The 16,721-nt window shown below is 47.7% G+C and overlaps 1 protein-coding gene and 1 long non-coding RNA gene across 2 annotated transcripts in view; one reads left to right on the top strand and one right to left on the bottom strand.

Moving 5' to 3' along the window:
• Positions 1–726: 726 nt before the first annotated feature.
• LOC121816825 (uncharacterized) lies at positions 727–5,594 on the bottom strand. The gene is made up of 2 exons (XR_006056549.2): positions 5,502–5,594; positions 727–1,140 (listed from the first exon to the last, which is right to left on the bottom strand). It is a non-coding gene; the product is annotated as an uncharacterized LOC121816825 (long non-coding RNA).
• Positions 5,595–6,236: 642 nt separating this feature from the next.
• The window catches only part of ADCY2 (adenylate cyclase 2), a 455,956-nt gene continuing 445,471 nt past the window's right edge, over positions 6,237–16,721 (top strand). The window contains exon 1 of the mRNA XM_027980173.2: positions 6,237–6,541. Within this exon, the coding sequence (XP_027835974.1) occupies positions 6,332–6,541 (210 nt within the window). The 5' untranslated portion in view covers positions 6,237–6,331. The remainder of the gene's footprint in view (positions 6,542–16,721) is intronic.

The raw sequence follows: 16,721 nt of genomic DNA, 5'->3' as shown, positions 1-16,721 counted from the left end.
AGAATGGCTTTATTAAGACAAAAAAAGGAGTTGTGTGTCTACTCACTGCCATGGCACACACTGAAGCCTTCTCACACTTGCCTTTACACCTAAGGAGACAGTGTTGTTGTTGTTCAGTCGCCCACTCCTGTCTGACTCTTTGCGACCCCATGAATTGCAGCACGCCAAGCCTCCCTGTCCCTCACCATCTCCCGGAGTTTGCCCAAGTTTATGTTCATTGCATTGGTGATGCAGTCCAGCCATCCCAGCATCAGGGACTTTACCAAAGATGCTGCATCCGATGATGTTGACTCAGCTATGAGCCATGCCACGCAGGGCTGCCCAAGGTGGACGGGTCACAGCAGAGCTCTGACAAAATGCGATCAGCTGGAGGAGGGAATGGCAAACCACCCCAGTATACTTGCCCTGAAAACCTCAGGAACTGTATAAAAGGAAACAGGACTTGTTATCAAATGTATGTGTACAAACCAACAATCTTTTTCTGCATGTGTACCATTCCCATCCGCTACCATATAAAAAAGCTGATTAAAATTCATCCCTTTACTCGGCCCAGGGTAGTATAAACATTTTAAGAAAATGCTTAGACTAACTGACTCATTCTTATCATGTTACAGATAAACTGAAGCTCAGAAATATTTATGACATCTTCAAAGATCCCCATACATTTGGTGTCAGAGAGAAGCAAAAATTCAGCATTTTAACTTATTATAAGAATATTAACAACCATTACAGCTGTGTGAATACAGGCAGGGAGTTTATTTTCAAATGCAAACATAAAACCACGAATCAAACATGGCAGAGTGGCTTAACATCTTGAATTAAGTTATCCAAATTGAATGAATTCAGAATTGGGCAAAAATAGCCATCAACGATGTCACAGCATTGTTTTTCCTAGAGACCACTTCTTGTCCCTCAAAGTACATTATTTAACCCTTTCACTTTTCACTTTCATGCATTGGAGAAGGAAATGGCAACCCACTCCAGTGTTCTTGCTTGGAGAATCCCAGGGACGGCTGAGCCTGATGGGCTGCCGTCTATGGGGTCGCACAGAGTCGGACACAGCTGAAGTGACTTAGCAGCAGCAGCAGCAGCAGCAGAGTGTAATTGAATTATTCTCTCGTTGATTCTTTTAAGGGACACCTAAAAGGATATAAAAGTAAAAGTCAAGGTATCTGAATCATTCAAGCTTGGTACATAAAGCCCCTCTTCTGATACCTCCCTAGGCAACACATCCGGAGAACACAGCTTGCTCTATGAGTCATGACTTTTTAGATCTCATTCTCAGGGTAGGAGCCGAGAAATCGATTCCTTTCACAAGGTTGTAGCCGTGCGGGTCCTGGCTCTGATTAGTCATTAACTGGTTCTCACTCCCAGCCTCTCACAGAAGGAATTCCAGTGTCTCAGTGGTTCTTGAAACAAGTCCTAGGAACAAACTTCGGAACGGCAGTGGGCTTTTGTGAAAGGTCTGTCTCAAAATAATCTCATATATCCAGGACCGTAAGTCCCAATCAGTCACCTGAAATCAGATTTTAAAGATAAGTTTTTGAAATATTGATCCCAGTTTTGTCACTTGAGAAATAATTTATCAAATAAACCAAGGAAGCAAGATTTCTCAAAGACAAGTCGGGAGCATTCCACACTGAAGGGGAAAGAAGCTGAATATATTAATCATCCATTCAGCAACTCTGATGCTCGAGAAAGTGAACTGCAGGGGAGCTCCTTAGTGAGCTAAAAGAGTCAATGAGGCTTCCCGGAGCTGAAACTGGCTTTGGTGGTGTGGTTTCTGTAGCCACAGACTCCAGTTCAATCAAAATGTAAATGTTATCTGGGTACACAAAACGTATTTCATGGTGATAATGAATCTGTTGACCTACTGTTCATACTTTATTATATAAATTGTAGTGATGTATTTGCCAGAGAGAAAGACGAATACATAGGGAAGTACTCTGCACTCAGCTCTACAACACGCTCCGAGTTGGCACACATCTGTGTCTGTCCTTGGCACAGTTTGCCTGCCTGCCTTTAATCAATCAGAGCGCTGTGACATTGGGCAGAGTGCAACGGCGTCCTTACTGACGAAGCTAATCTAACTGGATTCGGAATAGGAACTAGAAGATGGGTTATTTTTAAAGCAAGGCCCATTGATCCAAAAATCCCTTTCTGCGGCATCATTATTTAACGGATGTGTAATCGCTCAGGTGTGTTATCATCTGTGTGAAACATGACCAGCTTAGCAGGCAGAGGTGCCTGCGGTCTGTCTGCAGGAGGTCAAAGGGTCTGCCTTCTTGAACCGCAGCCTGCAGCCTGCAGGCTCTGCACGCAGATAGAGATGCCAGGACAGCTCAGTGCCTCCTGTGAGTAGGACCCGCCCTCGAATTTGCAGGGCCCAGAGCAAAATAAAAATGGATGACCCCCCATTCCCAAATGATCAAGAATTTCAAGATGATGACAGCAGGACTTTAAACCAAGTGTGGGGCGACCCCAGAACAAACCACACTCCCATAGGCCCAGGATCCTGCCTTCTGGGTTCTAAGGATGGAAGGCTGCCCTCTAGCGCTGCAGGAGAAAAATGAATCCTCCTTTCCAATGCCCCCCCCCCCGCCCCCCCACACTCCTTCAGGCCCAGTTAGAGCTTCCACAGTCAGTTTCTCTGTGCGTTTTGTCACAAATGCATTGATACCGAGAGAATTCATGGGAAACCCTTTGTTCTCTGTGTGTTACCCTTGGCATAGCCTGCCTGCCACCTGAAACTATGGAAATGGACTCGCGGACTCCTTGGGGTCCCTTGAATCACATGAGTCATGGAATCACAGATTTCATGCTCCTGGCTTTGTACTAAAGGGCGTTTCTCACCCCACTTCATGCCGCTTGTGGATTATCATATCGTGGTGGTTTTCCTTTCTTTTCTCCCTCCCTTCAAAATAGAAACTGTTGTGAACTTTTAAAAAGGTATACTTAGTGCAATTGATTCTAAAATGCTGATAGAATAACTATAATCATTATATCGGTTCACATTTTATTTTGTATAAATAGGTTCTCATAAAAGTAAGTCCCTATGGCTGATTCATGTTGATGTATGGCAGAAACCAACATATTGTAAAGCTATTATCCTCCAATTAAAAAAAAAAAATAAGCCTGCAAACTGAAACCCAGTGTAACCTTGGGAAGCCTGACATATCTTGATTATTATAGTATATTCCTTTCATTTCCTGTTTACTATGTTGAAATTTAAATTGTATGGGGGAGTTGGGAATGAATGTTGATCTTTTCCTCATTTTCTGTTCTTTGTAACCCTACTTTTCAAAGTTCATTGGAAATTCCTAGAAGGGTCCTAGGCCTGGTTCATTTCCCCCGTTGAACATTTCCCCCGTCAACATCCTTGACATACTTGTTGCTGCTTAGTTGCTAAGTCATGTCCAACTCTTTTGCGACCCCATGGACTGTAGCCCATAAGGCTCTTCTGTCCATGGGATTCTCCAGGCAAGAATACTGGAGTGGGTTGTCATTTCCTTCTCCAGGGGATCTTCCCGACACAGGGATGGAACCAGTGTCTCCTGCGCTGGCAGGCGGATTCTTCACCACTGAGCTACCAGGGACTACCTGACATCTGACATATGACAAGCACAAAATAAATATTTATTGGAAGAATTAATGAAACAGTGAGTGATAAAAAATGTCATAAGGGTCAAAGACAGTGCTTCCTCCAAGCAGAGTCTCTTTAAATTATATTTAGCAAATCTCCTAGAACTCTTACAGCAACCCTATTTTACCATGTGGCAAATAGATAGATAATGGTTTTTAAAAACACCCCACTGCCCCCTAGACAGAAGGAGAAAATAACTAAACAGGTACTTTTCCCTCTCACCTCTCAGTACTTTTAACCATAAACCTAAGTTACAGATTATTTACTTTTCCTTCCTCCTTGAGTGGGTAAAGGAAGCCATTTATCAAGGCAAAGGGTGAGGATGCCTCATGAATCAGAGAAGTGACTGCAAGTGCAGCCCAGACAGACCTGGGGCAGAGCCAGAGGAAGCAGAATCCTCAGGCCAGAACATGCAACTTCCCACTCACCTGGGCTTCCTTAGGAGGCTCCCGGCTCTAGCTGTTTATACACAATCTGATTCATCAGATCTGTCTTACAGCTTGCTCTCAGAACCACCAAAACCCTAAAACCCCTCCGTGCAAATCAAAGAGCTGAGCCCAGTGGGCGAGCGGACCCGAGGGAAACGCTAGGATTGGAATTCACCTGGTTAAAGGTCTATAGCCAGGAGTGGGCAGGCAAGGCGGAGTGAGGGGGGCAAACCAGGAGCTGGACGAAGAAGACAGTTCCATCCCCTGCTTGGGACCCCCTTCTCCCATGTGCCGCCTCCTCCCCTTTCTCCTCTGCACGTCCAGGGCGGGAGGGCAGGCCCAGGACCAAGTGGAATCTGGAGGTCAGGGCCTCGGTCCTGGCTCTGGGACACGCCCCCTCTGCCTGCCCCATCTTGACCCGCCGCCTCCCACCCCCCCAGGTGGTTCGGCTGTGTCCTTCTCTGCTCTACACCCCCTGAGCAGAGCAGGCATGAACTGCAGCTAAAAATACAGCCCTTAGAAGGCTCTGGGTCCTCCTCCCTCCGTGGCCTGGGTTCCGTAGTCACTGGGCACGCAGCTGCCCGGCTCACATGCCCCTGCCGGGCAGGGGGACAGGAGTGCCCGAGCAGGCAGCGGGACGCTTCGGGAAGGTTTGTCAAGTGCTGGGCCGTGCCAGGGCTCAGAGGCCCCCTGCGCCGGTCCCGTGTCCTGGGACGGACAAGGGCACAGGATCACGCCCTGGGCTGTTTGCTCGAGCGTGAGAGGGGAGGGTCGAGGTCCGCTGTGCGGAGAGGTGGGCTTTGCTTGAGCGGGAGGAACCCTCCAGAGAGGAGTGGGCTCCCTCGGAGAGCGCCAGCGAGCGCCCCCCACCGCCCGGGGAGAGGGCCAGAAGTCTGGACGGTGGGAATGTCGGGATGGGCCCCTTCCCCGGCAGCCGCCCGCCCCCACGCGGCTCCAGCCGGGTCTCCAGCACCGCTCTCCCCGCCCCCCGCGCCCAGTCCCTCGAAGTGGTGTGGAGGGAGGGGGTCCCAATCCCTCGCACTAGCGCCCTCTCCCACGCTGCGCCCTCGCGGCGCAGCAGCGACACAGCGGAGACCCCTGGACCCGTCAGAGGGCTCCCCCTAAAATCCAAGCCGGACAAACCTTGCCCCATGGGGTCCCTCCAAAGTGTGACTTAAGCTGAAACTGCAGGGCGAGAACGTGGCGGGGTGCAGCCTCCCTCCTGCATTGCGCACTTGGGGGGCTGTTCTCTGCCCCGGGGGTCCCCTCGCGCCCCAGCGCCTTCCTGCTCCCTGCAAGGAAGCCCCGGGCCCTCTAGATAGTCGGAAGGACCGTGAGAGCCCCCAAGCCCTCTGCGCAGAGTCGAAGAAAACGAGTAGGAATCCCCTACCCAGGGTGGAAACCCCCTACCCAGGGTGGAAACCCCCTACCCAGTAGGGGATGCGGAGAGGAGGTAACTCCTCCTTCGCGCGCCCGGAGAGGCAGTCCCGGCGGTCCTCTGAGCCGGAGGTACCGAAGAAGGCGAGGTCTCCTCCCGGATCCGCCAAAGTGGGCAGGAAGGGGGGCACACCCAGCCCTCGCAGATCACTCAGGGCTGGGGCCGCCAGAGGGTGGGACTGCCCCTTCTCACGGCTCTTGGAGCTAGTGGGGAGCAGTTAGGAGCCCCCGCATCGTCCCAGTGAGGTGGGAGGTAGGGGGCGGTACGGACAGGGGGAACCCCCCCCCCAAAAAAAGGCCGCTCGCGGACCGCGTAGGGGACGGTGGGAGCACTCCCCCCACTACCCACCCCCCAGCTCAGGCGGCGACCGCGGAGGGAGGCGGCCCGCGCCGGGGCCGAGTGTGGGCGTGTCCAAGGGGCGGGCGCCCGGGTATCGGGGCGCGGCCGGTTCCTCCTCCCCAGCACCCGGCCCTCGGCCTCGTGCCGCCCCCAGCGCGCGCGGCCCGGCCGTCGGGGGGCGGCGGCGGCTGCGGCGGCGGGTGGAGGCCCGGGCTGCGCCGCGCGGGGTGGGGGCAGAGGCGGGCCGAGCGCCCCTGTCGCGCCCGCCCCCTCCCGCGCGCTGGCGGCAGCGGCGCCGCCGGGAGCTGCCCCCGAGGCCGCCGCCCAGCCCCGGGGCGCCGAGCTCCGCCCGCGCCGGAGGCCCCTGCGCGCAGCTCGGAGCGCGGGCAGCCCGGGCCGGCCGAGGAGGCGCGCGGGTGGCACGCCGGCGGGCGGCGCAGCCCCGGCCGGGCGCGCTCGGCGGGCGCCCCGCGAGCCGCCCCGATGTGGCAGGAGGCGATGCGGCGGCGCCGCTACCTGCGGGACCGCGCCGAGGCGGCAGCGGGCGGCGGAGACGGGCTGCAGCGGTCCCGGGACTGGCTCTACGAATCCTACTACCGCATGAGCCAGCAGCACCCGCTCATCGTCTTCCTGCTGCTCATCGTCATGGGCGCCTGCCTCGCCCTGCTCGCCGTCTTCTTCGCGCTCCGCCTGGTGAGTGTCCTCTCCGCGCGCCCCCGGGGCCCCGGGAGGCGAGGGAAGGACCCGGCCCGGGGGCCTCCAGCCCCGAGGGCTGCCCCTCGGCCCGGGCGGCTCTCGGCCCCTCTCGGCCCGCCCGCGGCCGGCCCGGCTCGAGCGAGCCCTGCGGGCAGGAGAAAAGTTTTCCTTGGGAGGTTCTACCCCAAAATAAAAGTTGCCGGGGTGTGTGGACCAGGTGGACCGCCGCGGCGTGCGTTCTCCATCTCTGTGCGCCCGCCGGCAAACTCGCTGCGCTTTCCGCGCGGCATCCGCTCCAGCGGGTCTCATCCGAATCAGCACCGCGCCTCTCTTGGCGAGGCCGCTGCCCGGTTCCCGAGATGGCATTTTAGTTTGGATCGGACTTCATTTAAGTCTGTAGAAATCCTGCCTCGGGAAAGTGGTGAACGACGAGGAAAAAAAAAAAAAAAGACAAGTATTTATTATCCATCTTCGCCTTTAAATCTGGCAGGTTTAGTCCCATAGGCAGAGAGGTGGGGGTGTTGACCTGTTGTGAGCCTGCATCCGTTGAGTGTCTAAGTCACAAGCATTGGTGGACTGTCACCTTCCTATTTCTAGGGGGGTCGTGTATCGTGCCTGCTGTTTGGTACAGGTTAGTCAACTGGGTTTCATCTCTGGGACCGCAGTGCAACTCTACAGCTGATGTCAGTTTTGCCAATTTGTATTTTTCAAGCAGGAGCCTTTGGCTCACTCCCTTAAGCAGTGAGAGGAAATCTGTAGATGGCGGTAAACTTCCTGTTACTGATCTTTGTGTTGGTGTGGTTCAAACTTTTGCACCGCTTGTGATGTGTCTGTGCAGCTTGGGTGCCAACCATTGATTAATCAGTGAGATATTTTTGGTCAGTGGTTGATCTGGGGACGTCTGGGAGGAATGCTGTCTTTTTAGCACAGAATATAAACATGCACCTATATTTCTGTCCGCGGAGCAAAGGCGTGGGTGTGTGCCTTTATTTCACCACTGCGTGCAGAATCGCTGTCCTTGGTTTTTGGCAATTTATTCCTCATATCGTGAGCCAGATGGTGCTCAGATATTATGCATGGGAAAACTTGTTATCATCATGGTTCTTTAAAAGATGAAGTTTGCCTTCTCCCCACAATTGTCAAAGGTGTTGTCTTCTCATGGAATTCAACAAAATAAGGGGAAAAAAATTAGAAAGCAGAAGATCACGGATGCCACTGATCATAACTGGGTCTTATATTATGCAACACAGAACAGAGAGCACCTTCATTCTGCATTCTGGGTGTGAGTTCAGGGCAGTCTTCACAATCTTCTTGCCAGCCTGCACTGCTTCCTGGAATGGCATTTTTTTTTTTTTTTTTCCTCTTCTCACCACTTTTTAGGGCCAAGGAGGACTTGAGGAGAGACTTCTGCTCTGTCTCCTTGGCAAGCAGAGTCTCTGAAGGCATCTCCTGTTCATTACCATTCCTGCAGGGGAGAAAACACGTCCCTCTTCCTCTGCAAATCTGTTCTGCCAGGACATTGCTGCTTGTGATTCTGGCGAATCTGTAATTCAAAGCATTCTGGCTGGTTCTCTTCTAAATGGAAGAGGAGGAGCAGGTGATGGCCTATTTATAGCGCCATTAATATATTTAAAGACAAGTGTGAAGTTCATGCCTCCCTGACACACACCACTTTGCTATGATAGGGATCTCTAACTTCTTAAACCTTGATGTAGCTTGAACGCATCGCTGCGCCTGAGAGATTCAGTGCAGTCAGCTGGAAGCTCCCTTCTCTAATCTGCCTTTGATCTTTGGTTTCTCTACTCACTTCCTTTAGGGTTTCCAGGTGGCACTAGTGTAAGGAACCCTGCCAGTGTAGGAGACATAAGAGACGTGTGTTCAGTCGTGGATGGGGAAGAGCCCCTGGAGGAGGAAAGGCAACCCACTCCTGTATGCTTCCCTGGGAAATCCCATGGACAGAGGAGCCTGGCAGGGTGCCATCCACAGGGTTGCAGAGAGTTGGACACGGCTGAAATGACGTAGCATGCACTTAATGCATCCAGTTGCTTTACATTCTGTTTCATGGGGAACAAATTTTGGAATGGCATCTTTTTGAAAAGTTTGCTCAGGCATCTTTATTTTTCTTGGTAAATCGATCATTCCCACAGTCTAGGCATTTAGCAAAATCACTTTAAGCAGAAAGCAAGCACTTCCCTTGGCGTGGCTGTAGCCCAGGGGGAGGTCCAGAGACGATGGAATGGATCCTGTTCTCTGCTCTGCCTAAACCGTGCTCGGTCATGTCTGCTCTTTGTAAACCCCTCTAGGTGATGAGCTGTGCAGAAATGTTCCACAGTCAGGAAGGATAATGGGGTCTGGTGGAAAGGTGACCTTCAAGTGGGAGTTGGGGCTGCTGGGCTGGGTGGGAATTGGGAAACACCAGGGAGGAATGGATCCTGTCCTCTGAAACTTGACCTTCAGAAGGACTGGATTGATTCTGAGGTCTGGACAGCTCGTTTCTATTTTGCTTTTAGTAATAACATAAATAGCAGTTTCACTTTGCAAAACCATATTCTCTATCCCTGCCATTCAAGGTCAGGAGCTTAAGAAGGCAGTGCAGCAGTAACATAGGCCCATGCGCACGGGGGTTGGGGTGAGTTCATTTCTCAGAATGACCAGAGTGTGGCTTCCCAGAGATCTACCTCGGGAGACAGAAATAGCTGCTTGGGGTAGGCCCAGGTTTCCACCTTTACTAGAATTGCTAGGCTCTGATGTAATTCAGGAGCTCAGCAGATCTATTTTTGCTGCCTGTAATCTTGGACAGATTCCTTCTTTCCTATGAATCTGCCTGATTTTGATTTCCATTAGACTTCCACCAGTTCTTGTAGTAGGAAATGTCTGGCAACTTACTTCATGCACATCCATGGTCTCCTGGAACATTTGGATCACAAAATGATCCTAACATCATCTGAATACATGGTGATTTTTTTGCAATATGTAAATGCTTTTGCGTGAAGTGACTGGAAATACATCTTTTAAAAAAAGTAAGCTTTGTCTTGACTTTGTATTCCCCTTTGTTGTTGCAGTTCAGTTGCTTAGTTGTGTCCAATTCTTGGCTTCCCTATCCTTCATATATCCCAGAGTTTGCTCAAACTCATGTCCATTAAGTCGGTGATGCCATCCAACCGTCTCATCCTCTGTCGTCCCCTTCGCCTTCTGCCCTCAGTCTTTCCCAGCATCAGAGTCTTTTCTAGTGAGTCAGCTCTTGGCATCAGGTGACCAAAGGATTGGAGTTTCAGCTCCCTAATTATGTTCCTGTAATTGACATTATTCACAAACCTCTCTCACTTAATTTCAATCTATGGTCAACGCATGGTTTTGCATCATTGATCATGAAGTTAAAGTAATCTGCAAAGTATTTTTATTATACTGTAAAAGTAAATTCTGAATTGAAACTTTGCCATCTTGCTTAACAGCTTTTTTTTTACATAAAAAGCTGTTAAATAGGTTTAACCTCATATTTGTTAAGAAATATCAAGACATGAAACCAGTAGCACATATGATACCATGACTTGAATTTTAATATCATACTTAATAATATGAAAAATACTTTCATTTTGCTTATGGTGAAAGTTTTTGACGATACTATGGGCATGCTGAACAAAATTAAATTGCCCCCTGGCATGAGACCCTGGAACTAATGAGACCAAACTTTTAAGTTCTAAGTCTTATGAGTTAACTTCATTGTCCAGGACTGGTTCTTATTACTAAATGCATGACAAAGTCATCTCAGAATTAAATCCTCTCTCATTTATTATGTCCAGAGCAGCCAACTTTTCTCAAAATTTGCCTGTCATAGTTAGGAAAGGTTGACATATTTTTTTAGTTTGTCAAATACCAGTTAGCTCCGGCCAGATTTGTTTTGGCTAAAATTTATGATTGGGGTGGTCAGTATTTCAACTGGAAAAATTTCATTCCTATACATTTAAAATAGTCAGATATTGCAATAAAACTGATTTTTTGGGGTCTGTTTTTTAGTACTGAAATCAAATAAGCTTTTATTAAATATGTAATACCTATGATTTTTCAGACTATGATCCACCCTCTTGCTTTTACTGTGACTGACTGTGCCAGCTCTTTCCAACGATGACCACAAGTACTTTATGACATGTCAGTTTTCCCAGCATCAGGTGTTTTTTCTCAGGGCAGATATATCAGAGTGTTTCTTTTCTCTGTACATGGAGAAAGAACCTTAATTTTTCCAAAGCAAATAAATGAAACCAGTCATTGTAAAGGGAAATAGTTTTATGATTGCAGGGACTATTTCAGCGCCCCCAGTGGGTGGAAGAATCAAGAATCTTTTGACAAGAAAGTCAGTCTTTCACCCCTTTCTTGGGGAGTGGAAGGCTGGAGAAGGCAGAGGAACATGTCTGACATCTCCTCTGAGGAGTAGGAAATTCTCTGTGTACTTTCTCCAGTCTAAGCATTCTGGGGCTGGGGGTGGGGGATGGGGAGGGAAAAGTGCATGCTCTCAGGAATTGGAGTGGAGGAAGCTAAAGGTACATCTTTCTGTGAATTTCTCTATCCATGCAGGAGACTTACTTGGCAGGTATTTGTAATCACAACCAGTAATTCAATAAGTCATTTTAATTATAACTTCGCTGTGGTATAAACAAAAGACAACGAAAAACTGTCATTTTCTGCGGAAGCATTGGTTGCAGTTTACAGGCCCAGCAGGAAAAGACTTGCAAGCATCCTTTGGATATTCAGTGCGGCTGTGGGCTTGTGTGCTCAGTCCATCCATCAGGTCTGACTCTGTGACCCCTTGGACTGCAGCCCGCCAGGCTCACGTGTACCTGGGATTCTCCAGGCAAGAATACTGGAGTGGGCTGCCGTTTCCTGCTCCAGGGTACTCTGGTTCTGCCTGTAACTCAGTGTTGGCATCAGCACCATCCACCGGACCATCCGCTCATTCTTCCTTCAGTGATGTTGATGGAGTGTCCGCTGGGACCAGCACTGGGGTGGGCATCCCCCTGGGTGGTATTCCGTCCTGAAGCGGCTCATCTTTGACCCGCTGCCACTGGCCTCTCTGCTCTGGGTGGTCAGTCAGCCTGGGCTCCATCTGCAGCTGTCTTCTCTAGCTTTGCTCTGTATCCTCCAGTGCATCCAATGCGTCTCCTCACCTGGAAGCCTCCTCCTCCCTAGGCCGCATGTCCAAGTTCAAGCTCTCCTCGCGCTTCAGCAGTCTGTCCTGTGCTGGGCATCCCTATCTGTATCGGATGCCTGCAAAGCTCATCCATCCTTGTTGTGGTTCAGCTGCTCAGTCACGTCAGTCCGACTCTTTGTGACCTCATGGACTGCAGAATGACAGGCTCCACTGTCCTCCAGTATCTCTTAGACTTTGCTTAAATCCAAGAGTTGGTGATGCCATCCAACCATCTCATCCTCTGTCACCCCCTTCTCCTCCTGCCTTCAGTCTTTCCCAGCATCAGGGTCTTTTCCAGTGAGTCAGCTCTTCGCATCAGGTGGCCAAAGGATTGGAGCTTCAGCTTCAGCATTAATCCTTCCAATGAATATTCAGGGTTGATTTCCTTTAAGATTGACTGGATTCATCTCCTGGAGCTCATTTATTTCATGAAATAATTTTCCCTCTCGACGACTGTTGTCTGACCTGCAGAATACTTTGTTGAGTTCATCTTGCTCCTCAACTAATTGTTGATTCTTTCAGGGAAGAAACTTAGCACCCCCAATATTTAATGCAGCACTAACCAGATGGAAGGTGTGTAATTAACATGTACAGTTTAGGGGATAGATATGTTTTCCTTAGCAGCTGTCATTCCCATCATGTGGCCTCTTGTTAAGAACACAAAACTGTCACTAGACCTGAATCTGGTCTCAGTGTTGCCGCTTAGTGTTCCTGAAAAATTGATTTGTCTGCTGTGGACTGAAATGAATAACACATCCAGGCTCAGGGAGTTCGTTTGGGAACTGAGTGAAATGGACCCTGTGGACATTTAGCACAGAGCCGGGCACCCATTTTACCTACAACAGATGTGGTCATTTTTGTTATTATATTTGCAGCCCCCAGGGTTTTCCTTGGTAGGGGCTCCCATAGATGTATTTCAGGCTGACAACTAAATGAGTACTAGAATTTTAAAATCTAGGTATAAAAAATGGGATGTTTTTCTATTTACATGATAAGTATGAATATAGCTTTGAATTATTTTATAAAAAATAATCAAGAATCATAGATAGTTTAATTAAAGTAATATTTTGACATATTACCAGTCTCTAGCACTAAAATTCTGCCAAATTGACACTTGAATTGACGTTCGTATTTTTTAATTCTGTTAGCTTTGGATAATGTTATATAAATGAACAAGAGTGATAAGATAATGTTTACCATGGCTTCCTTGGTAGCTCTGCCTGCAATGCAGGAGACCCTGATTCGATTCCTGGGTTGGGAAGATCTGCTGGAGAAGGGGTGGGCTACACACTCCAGTATTCTTGGGCTTCCCTTGTGGCTCAGCTGGTAAAGAATTCACCTGCAATGTGGGAGACCTGGGTTTGATTGCTAAGTTGGGAAGATCCCCTGGAGAAGGGAAAGGCCACCCACTCCAGTATTCTGGCCTAGAGAATTCCATGGACTATATAGTCCATGGGGTTGTAAAGAGTCAGACATGACTTAGTGACTTTCACTTATGCTCCCTGGCATCAAACTGTCGATGGGAAATTAACACACATCTGGCAGTTTTGGTTTGCAGCCCCCCAGTGCATTCGGAAGGAGAGAAAAGGGTTGTTGAATCAGCTCATGTGTTTGATCCATTTGGCCCAGTTAAGACTTTGATAATGTTGCTTCAGTGCCCTCTTTGTATAAGGATCCAGTAAAAACCACAGACCACTTGACTGGCCTCTTGAGAAACCTATATGCAGGTCAGGAAGCAACAGTTAGAACTGGACATTTTTGTTATTGGAACAACAGACTGGTTCCAAATAGGAAAAGGAGTATGTCAAGGCTGTATATTGTCACCCTGCTTATTTAACTTCTATGCAGAGTACATTAGGAGAAACGCTGAGCTGGAAGAAGCACAAGCTGGAATCGAGATTGCCAGGAGAAGTATCAGTAACCTCAGATATACAGATAACACCACCCTTATGGCAGAAAGTGAAGAGGAACTAAAAAGCCTCTTGCTGAAAGTGAAAGAGCAGAGTGAAAAGTTGGCTTAAAGCTCAACATTCAGAAAATGAAAATCATGGCATCTGGTCCCATCACTTCATGGGAAATAGATGGGGAAACAGTGGAAACAGTGTCAGACTTTATTTTGGGGGGCTCCAAAATCATTGCAGATGGTGATTGCAGCCATGAAATTAAAAGATGCTTACTCCTTGGAGGAAAAGTTATGACCAACCTAGACAGCATATTCAAAAGCAGAGACATTACTTTGCCAACAAAGGTCCATCTAGTCAAGGCTATGGTTTTCCCAGTGGTCATGTGTGGATGTGAGAGTTGGACTGTGAAGAAAGCTGAGCGCCGAAGAATCGATGCTTTTGAACTGTGGTGTTGGAGAAGACTCTTGAGAGTCCCCTGGACTGCAAGAAGATCCAGCCAGTCCATTCTGAAGGAGATCAGCCCTGGATGTTCTTTGGAAGGAATGATGCTAAAGCTGAAACTCCAGTACTTTGGTCACCTCATGCGAAGAGTTGACTCATTGGAAAAGACTCTGATGCCTGGGAGGGATTGGGGGCAGGAGGAGAAGGGGACGACAGAGGATGAGATGGCTGGATGGCATCACCGACTTGATGGATGTGAGTCTGAGTGAACTCTGGGAGTTGGTGATGGACATGGAGGCTTGGCGTGCTGCAATTCATGGGGTTGCAAAGATTCAGACACGACTGAGCAACTGAACTGAACTGAAAAACCGCAAAGATGGGAGCCCAGAGAGATTTGCAGTTTGGAGGTTCACATTACAAATCATCATGTCACTTGGGCTTACACTTCCATCCCCAGGTGCCAGCTTCAAGAGAGAGTGATGGGCAGAGTAGAGAACCCCAGCCTAAAAATCCCCATGAGCAGCTTTGCCGGCCAGCTTTCTGATTCTGCCCAGGGCCCTGGAACAGCAGTGCCAGGACAGAGGGGACGAGACCACAGACCTGGGTTGCTCCTCTGTCGCTGTAAAGGATGCGGAAGTCCAGCTGTATCTCAAGAGCTGAACCGAATCCTTTTAAAAACCTGGTTCTTGAAATGGAAAATTGCAGTTATTAATGCAATTAAAATCTACTGAGTGAATAATTTATTGCATTGGAAGCATACAAATATAAAGTACCATAGCTTCTTCTTAGAACTTGAAATTCTTGAGAGGATTTCTAAAGATGATGACTATTGTCAGAGAGGAGCTTATGAATAAGTGCAGTGTCTAGGGTTTCCACCTTCCAGAAGGTTCCTGCTGGAGACAGTGGTAGACCACGCAGGGCTCTGGTGATGAGAGCCCTGACTGAGAGTTTAAGAATGAGAATGTCTCCCCACTTCTACCAGTGTCCTTTACTATCCCTCAGACATAATGATCTTGGGATAGCATGGCCAGGACAAGTGTAATATCACAGGTGCAGGATTCCATTCCTGTGGGCTTACTGCAAAGATTGAATTATTGCCTGTGTATTTTAATGTACTGTATTATCTTTTAAGCTATATAAAAAAGGGGAAATAATTACGATTTCAAGCTACTAGTGATCTGTGGATATTAGGAAAGAATGGAAGTTTTAGACTGGTGCATCAGTAGAACAAAAGCCATGTGATGTTAAAAATGAGGAGGATAGGAAATTGGATGAACAAAAATGAAAGAGGTAATGAAGAAATGTTAGCATAGTTCAGACATACGGTTGATCTAACATCTACTCTTTCCCAGTTGTTGACTTGCAGTTAATTCAAACCTATAACACCCATGTTCTTCAGAATTGGACATTAGGTGCACAGAATGGAATTTATCATTTGATTAATTTAATTAAACTTTGATTATTGAGCTCAATTTTCACTGATATGTTTGTTTGTTTACACTGAAACTAAGCACCCGTGTCCCCAGTCCAAACTAGAATACCCCAGTAATATCTACCAGTCTGTATACTTCACCTCTCATTTCCCTACCATCCCTCAGAAGTGGACTTCATCTGCACTTTTTGTCATTTCTTTCCGTTCATTTTATCCATTTTGTCATACGTGCCTATATATGGCGTTGGTGCGGTATAAGATAGTGATCAAGATCCATTTACGTGCCTTTTTCTTGTGGAGAACTGATTTTTACATATCCATGTTAGTTACTTCTTTCACCATATCTGTTATAAATCAAAATTCCGTATACAAGTGGTTTGTTATGGGTTATCTTTTCTGCTCCATTGGTTAAGTTTTTTCTTTTTTAAATATACATGCACAGAGTATAATTAATAAAGCTTTATAATAAGTATTTATATTGGGCAAGGGAAATAACATTCAACTTTTTGAAAAGCTTTTTGGTTATTCTTGACTTTTTCTTCTTCCATACAAACTTTACAATTAACTTATTTTAACCTCAATATAAAAAAAACTCAAGTAGGATCTTGTTAGTGTTATATTTAATCTATCGGTTCATTGCTGGGAATTCATATTTTGTGATATTAAATTTTTCTATCCATGAACATGGGCTGTCTCTCCATTCATTTATGTGGTTCAGTAATGTTTTATAGTTTTCCATAAGTTGTTCTTACTCATTGATACCAAAGGATATTATGTATTTTATTGCTTACTGTAAATTGTATTTTAAAAATTATGAAACTGGGAATTTCTATCCTTTTGTTATGACCAACCTAGATAACATTAAAAAGCAGAAACATTACTTGGCCAACAAAGGTCCATCTAGTCAAGGCTATGGTTTTCCCAGTGGTCATGTATGGATGTGAGAGTTGGACTGTGAAGAAAGCTGAGCAGCGAAGAATTGATGCTTTTGAAATGTGGTGTTGGAGAAGACTCTTGAGAGTCCCTTGGACTGCGGGGAGATCCCACCAGTCCATTCTAAAGGAGATCAGTCCTGGGTGTTCATTGGAAGGACTGATGCTAAAGCTGAAACTCCAATACTTTGGCCACCTCATGCGAAGAGTTAACTCATTGGAAAAGACCCTGATGCTGGGAAAGATTGGGGGCAGGAGGAGAAGAGGATGACAGAGGATGAGATGG

The sequence above is a fragment of the Ovis aries genome, chromosome 16 (genome assembly GCF_016772045.2).
Source record: "Ovis aries strain OAR_USU_Benz2616 breed Rambouillet chromosome 16, ARS-UI_Ramb_v3.0, whole genome shotgun sequence".
Classification (NCBI taxonomy): Eukaryota; Metazoa; Chordata; class Mammalia; order Artiodactyla; family Bovidae; genus Ovis; species Ovis aries.
The sequence above is the reverse complement of the archived record's forward strand: the minus strand, read 5'-3'. Positions and strand labels throughout refer to the sequence as shown.